Source organism: Morone saxatilis, unplaced genomic scaffold (assembly GCF_004916995.1).
Source record: "Morone saxatilis isolate NCDOM2014 unplaced genomic scaffold, NCSU_SB_2.0 Contig23, whole genome shotgun sequence".
Lineage (NCBI taxonomy): Eukaryota > Metazoa > Chordata > Actinopteri > Moronidae > Morone > Morone saxatilis.
In genome coordinates, this window is record NW_023339796.1 from 13,069,829 (window position 1) to 13,076,821 (window position 6,993).

The 6,993-nt window shown below is 39.1% G+C and overlaps 1 protein-coding gene across 1 annotated transcript in view; it reads left to right on the forward strand.

The window, feature by feature from the left end:
- The window catches only part of fgf12a (fibroblast growth factor 12a), a 24,571-nt gene extending 22,722 nt beyond the window's left edge, over positions 1–1,849 (forward strand). Inside the window, 2 exon segments of the mRNA XM_035670759.1 lie at positions 311–509; positions 1,734–1,849. Of these exon segments, the coding sequence (XP_035526652.1) occupies positions 311–509; positions 1,734–1,849 (315 nt within the window).
- The last annotated feature ends 5,144 nt before the right edge of the window (positions 1,850–6,993 follow it).

A 6,993-nucleotide genomic window follows, 5' to 3' on the forward strand; every position in this document is an offset into this window, starting at 1 on the left:
GAGAGAGAGAATATGCTATGATTACTGACCTTGGCAATATCCACATGGTAGTGATGAGAGCCAATATTGGCAGAGTGAACCAGACACAGCTTTCTTTTTTTCCACACAAATAGGACTTCATTAAAATCATCCGTCTGTTTTGTTGCTTGTTGTGTCTGCGTGTCTTTGATATTCAAGTGGATACAAAAATGTTTTTTTTTTGTGTGTGTGCATGCATTGATTCATATGTATTGTATACAGTCCTTACTGTGCAAGCACAACACCATCTCATGCACATACTCGATCTTTATCCTTTCTCACTTTTTTGCAGGAGATGTTCACGCCGGAGTGCAAGTTCAAGGAGTCTGTTTTTGAGAACTACTATGTGATCTACTCGTCCACTGTGTACCGGCAGCAGGAGTCGGGCCGGGCCTGGTTCCTCGGACTTACCAAGGAGGGACAAGTCATGAAGGGCAACCGGGTCAAGAAGACTAAGCCCTCGTCACACTTTGTGCCCAGGCCAATCGAAGGTATGAGAAAAATGTTTTAGGAAATCTTTAAAATGATCTTTTTAATGTTTGGCTTGTTCATTTGTGTAGTTTCTTTACTTCATATATTATAAATTGGGTATACTATACTGGTAATTACTTTGGAAAGCATTCCAAAAATTTGGTGTGACGTGGAAATTTTGTGTGAGTTATTTAGTTTTTTAGTTAGTCTTTAATCGATCACAATGAACATTTTGTAGCTGTTGCAGTGGACAAGATATTTCAGATTGAATTCACGTAAAGCACTACATTTCATCAAACAAACCCCAAGAAGGATACTGAGTAACTGTTTCATTCTTGCATTTAAAGTAATTTGGTTTGACAGATGACTCTCTACTTTCAGATATTACAGTATCCTTCAGCTTCAAGGAGAGTTTTCTAAGTAAATTATCTTGCAAAGACACTACTGTGCATTTACTGTGATGGATTATGTATCTGAAGCAAGTTTTAATGTCTCTGAAAGTTCCATTATTGAAATTGGTGGAACTGTGGTTGCACTGAAGATAGGAAAGAATAAACAATTTATGTTTTGAAAGAGATTGATTCAAAGTATACACATTTGCAGTTAGGCTAAATTCATGTTTGATATGTACAAAAAGTACAGATATTATAGGATCTGATGATAGTAATAGTTAAGGAAATATTCACTTTTTTGACAAGAGTTAGATGAGAATATCAACACAACTCTGATGTCTGTATGCTAAATATGAAGCTGCAACCAGCAGCTGGTTAGCTTAGCATAGCATAGCAACAAAATGGGTAAACAGACAGCTTGGCTCTGTCTTACACATCATAATGTTTCTTTGAAGTGTAAAAATGCCAAGTTGTGTTTTTAACACCACTTTTTATACTTTGGTTTTTGAATGTGAATGGTTTTTAAAGTGTATTTGTTTCTTTAGCTGTTGTGGGCACAGCTTGGTTTTTTAATGTCATATTTTTTCGTGAGAGCAGTGTTTGCTAGATATTATCAGGAAAACTTGTCAAGCACTGTGATAAAAAAAAAGCGCTGACATGGCTCTAATTTCCCGCCTTATCCCTCCCAGCCTGGTATAATTGTCCCTCCAGCCATACACCTGACCTTGTCTCTGTCTTCACATCCATCTCTTCAATCTGCTCTCCATTGTCCCCTTTCTGAGCTCCTCCTCTCTTTGTCCTCTCGTCTCCTCTCCTTCCGTCTCCTCTCCTCTCTTTACATCTCCACCACAGTTTGTATGTACAGGGAGCCGTCACTGCATGAGATAGAGGACAAGCACCGCTCCAGGAAGAGCTCAGGGACTCCCACCATGAACGGAGGGAAAGCTGTCAATCAGGACTCCACATAGCAGCGGGGGGAGGGGCTTCCAGCAGGGGGGAGTGGCCTCATCCTGACTCAGGGGGAGGGGCCAAAGGAAAACTCAACACCCCCGAAAATACGCATCCCCATCCCCTCTAATAAAAAAAGAGGGCGTTGCGACGAGGAGGAGCTATTACTGTACACCCAAGACAACAAAAACAAAAACTGAACTCTTGCCTGTGAAAACCTTTTAGATGAATTAATATGAAACCAGAGGATATATATATATATGGAAAAAAAAACATTTTCAATCAGGACTTGACCAACATTTTATGCAAAAAAAGAGAAAAAGCTGTGATAAACAAACAAAGGAATGGTGGTCTCTCTTCACACAAATACAAATATCTATCATTTCCAATTTATGCTGTGAAAAACAAGCTTTAATACATGTTCAATTTTCATACATTTCTTTTCTAAATGCTGTTGCACTCTCATATGCTTTATTGTGTTATTGTTGTCAGTAATAACTATAACATCATCATCATTACTAATCTGTTGATTTGAACATCCCAGTTACAATCATGGTTATTCTGACCTTTTTTTAGACTAAAGAAAGGTGTTTTTTTTTTCAATGACTCCCATGTTTTTCCTCTCATAGTTTGATATGGAAACAGAGTGCTTAGGGTGGGATGTAATTTACTCAGGTGTGTACTGTAAGTGTAACTAATGTGACTAATAGGATGGAGAGGGCTGTTTTAAATACTCTAACGTGAACTCCCCTGCGTTGTTCTGCTATGACAGGACAGAACTGATACAAGCAATATAAATAGAGAGCAGTCTAGTATGTCTCTAAATAATAGTAATAACAAGCTGACAACACATCTCTGTGGTTGGTGTGTTTGTCAGTAGAAGAAGTCTGACAAAGAAAGTTGTATAAGCAGGTCAAAGTCGGAATCAAAGGAAATCTGTTTTGATATAGCTTCAGTATACTCTTAACATTTGCAAGGATTCTTAGGTTTTAAGTAAAGAGATGTCCAAACTCGTCAAAAATGGCAAATAATAGTATTTTCTCCAAAAGCAGAGAGAAATATAACGACCAGCATCAGCACTATGAGCCATGGCCAAAAACGGTCACTTGACATTTGCACCTCAAGAAACACAAACCCCTTTCTCTGCTGTTAGCTAGGCTGTAATAACAACTCTCAAAATATAACTATATAACAGTATTCAGGCTTTTGAACTATATGGACAAATCATGAAATAATCCTTGATTAAAATACTTATTTTTAAGTGTAAGACAGGATGAAAGTTGCTTTGGCAGGCCTGGCAGTGAAGACTCTGTATGTGTTGACTAGTTTTCTAGAAGTTCTGCTATTTCTGTTCCTTTCATTGCGAATGCATGAGAGATTTCTCAACACTGGTGGACAGGGTGCCTGACTGTTTAATAATCCACAGACCTGACTTGTTGATATTTTCAATGCAAGGTCACAATCATTAAGACTTTCTCATCACAATGGAAGCAGAACGTCTCATTGAGGAAACCAGTTCATCTGGATTTAGCCAGGTTCGGGGAGGATGTCACCGTTTGGTTTCTCTGGCATGGTAATCCACACAGTCTCCATCCCCCCCCCTGGTTTTGTGACCCATGAAATGAGTCATTTGCTGCATTGTGGAGGAAAGCTTCTCTTTCATAAATCAACATGCTGACAGGGCTGTATAAACAAGGTGAATTGACTGGTACACCACGTACGCTGTGTACGCCGCATAGCTCATTCCTAATCCCCAATTAGTTTGTCTAACTCAGGAAGTCCTACACTTGTTCCCTGAATGGGGCCAGACATAAAGGCTGGCAGCTCATTGTCCAGCACCCGTTGCACAAAGCCTGGCCGCTGGTGTGGGGTTTAAGGAGGTCGGAATGGGGTCGGTGGTGTTCTATCATTAAAGGTGGTGTACAGCTAAACCTAGCCAGGTGAGAAAGGTTGAAATGGGAATTACTGGAGCCAAGACAAAGCATGAACTTCGCATGACTGAGTTGATGTTAGCTTGGTTTGATTTTGAGGTGAGAGCTAATAAAAGATTGTTTCGAGAATAGGTCCAAAACTTTTTTATGCAACATTTTGATCAGTATTTTAGCGAGAGTTTATAGCATCTCTCCTATATCTGGTTGGAAATCATATGCTAAGTTGGTGGTATGTACAGTAAATAGCACACATTCAGTTGCACAGAGCAAACCGCAGTGATATATCATCATGGATCTAGGAGGGCCTTCCACCTGGGGTCCCGGGTCCATAGCTGGTGCAAGTTACCTGCAAGAGCTAACGGTAGATTAGTTCAACTTCCACAGCACCTCCAGCATAACAGTGATACATACAGTATATTAGACGTGACACTGAAAGTCAGCAGGCAAGACCAGCATATATAGGTATCTTTTTATAGAGGTTTATATGGTGCAAATGAGATACATGTGGACTTAAAGCAATGCATGAAATTGGATGTACTCGATGTCAGCTGTTGACAGCGGAATGAGAGGATTTGCGGAACGAAAAGGATGTATAAAACAAGGAGGTAAAAATAGCTGATGTGAGAAAGCAGTAAAGGAGAGCACTTTCCGGGGGGGTTTATTGATGTATGAAAGGGGGATCAAAGGCTTTGGTTGTATGTGATATTAAGTATAATTTATTATTTTTATGTTTGCAGATGATTTCACTGCATTGGAACACGCTCATATATGCATTATGAATTGTGAGATGAAATAAAAAAAATATGCATTGATAATAAAAAATCAGAATGAAGTTAGTGATTGTTTAAGAATAAAGACTATGTTATCAAAAAACTTTCACCTACGCAGTGATTGAGTCAATGTGTTGTTGATCATGACTGACTGTTGTAATGTGTATTTCTTTTTACTAATGTCACTCTTTGCAACAACAAGAGAAGCAGCAGGATAAGCAGACAAACTAAATCCATCAACGTGGGTTTTTATGCGGTTCACATTCAGAAAATCCAATCCGCTTCCTCTATCAATTCAGCGGGGGTGATCTATCTTCTCACTAGCCTCTAAATCCGATGTGTCATTTTAGGATGGCGCTCCTTCGCCCTTAATTCTTCTGTTGTCATGGAAACAGACCTTCCGTGCCGTCTGCAAGGAGAATGAGGAGGAGGAAGAGGAGGAGGAGGATGATGAAGGCTACCCTGACTTTCAGGACGTGGCTTGTCTTCTTTCCTGCTGATGATGGCTGCAGCAGAGAGAACAGCAGAGTTGGGTTTGGGGTGGGGGTGGGGGTGCTTTAGGTTTCCTTCAGGTACACTAAAACTAAACAACTGAGCAATGTGCAGCCCTGCCTGCTGGGGGACAAATGTATAGGTATACTCACAATACCATAGACAAAGGGAGGGTGAAAGAGATACAAAGACAAAAAGATAGCAAAAAAAGTTGAAGGAAATTTAAGTTTTTCTCTCTTCATACAAACACATATTTACACTCACACACACCAAACACGTTTTTCTCGTGCACACTTCTTAACAATCCAATCTTGATTGCAATTTTACGTCTGCATTGTTTTTTCATCTTTACATCAGATGACTTCAAACAAAGCTCCAACACATATCTGAAAAAATTCTACAGACATTTTAATGGCTCTACGAAGAACAGCTGTGCTTTTCTCATAGAGCCATGCTAGGATTGGCTAAATGTTAATCCTAACATGCTGACAATGATTGAGTTAAAGGTCCAGTATGTAACATTTAAGAGGATCTTTTGAAATGCAATATAATATTCAAAGGTTTTTATTAGTGTATGATCACATGAAAGAATAAGAATAGCTGAAGAGACAAACCAAACAGTGGCTCTACATAGGGCCGTTCACTTTTTTCTGGCATCTATACGAGTGTAATATAAAAACTTATAGCCGCCAATGCACATACACTGAGAACAGACATGTGAAGTAGGAGATATCTTATATCCATCAGGAAAACTTTAGAAAAAAACCCTGCATATTCATAGATTCTGGTCTTTCTAATGAAGAAGAAAAAGTAGATTCCTTTTTTGTGGGAAAAAAAAAATATCCAACACACAGAATTGTTCCAATCAGACTATATACTGTATATATATATATCTTAATACATGTCTGGAAGGGATCTTTAACATGCTGAAGTAGGCTATAATGTTTACAAGGTCCAGTAGTGTGCTGGCATGCCAACATTTGCCAATTAGCTGGGGCTAATGTGAATGTCAAGATGTACACGTGATTGTTGAAAAATTTTAATTTTCACTAGGAAGGAATCACCAAAGTTATTACTCAAAATTACAAAATTGTAAAAAATGAGTGCAACCCCAAAATTAATCAATATGCTGTCATAGTCACTGCATCTACCCCTGTAATTAACTTTCACCAGGAGCAGAAACAAGTCAAGGCCAGCCATTCAGACTCCCATAGGGGTTGGAAGTCAAAACAGGGTCATCTGTTCAGATAAGGAGGGCATGGGCTGCAAACAGCTTGAAGGCCACTCCACTCTCCTCTCTTCACCTCTATTCCGCAGTTACAGCTGTGGTTGTGGTCCCTGCTACTGCTCTCACATCCACCTGTCCTCCCCCACCTTCCGTCCTCTCCTCCTGTGTGGAACAGGCAACCTTAGACTTCATAGCTGTATTCAAATATCTTCTGGAGTGCATATGTACTTAAATGTTCATAATAACCATAAAACAGTTGCAGTGATTTTTTTTTATTGAAATGATCTTCCTCTGTTTTCAGGTGTAATTACAGTAATATGGCATATGCATTAAATGCATTGTACCGTGAAACACATATATGTCATATCTTAAAGACGAGGATAAGAACATTAAAATGTCAAAAGAAAAGTAACTAATAGTTTAATGCAACATTTATCTCAATTTAAAACAACCTCTTTCAGAACTAGGCCCTATAACAACCTTCAAATACTCTTTGTGAGGTTAAGCTTGGCAATGCAAATTGTGCATAGGATACATGCCTAAATCAAAATAACCTTGATTTCAAAGACAGAAATCTGATCATGTAGCCAAAAATTATTTTAACCAACCAACTGGCCACTGCCCAAAGCTTCACAGCAAACTGGACATACAGGATAACCAAAGGAAGAGCTTAGTTTAGCGCAGTGGTTTTCAGAGGTCCTTTAGTGGGTCACCAGCAAAAGGAATACAATATTTGATCTTTT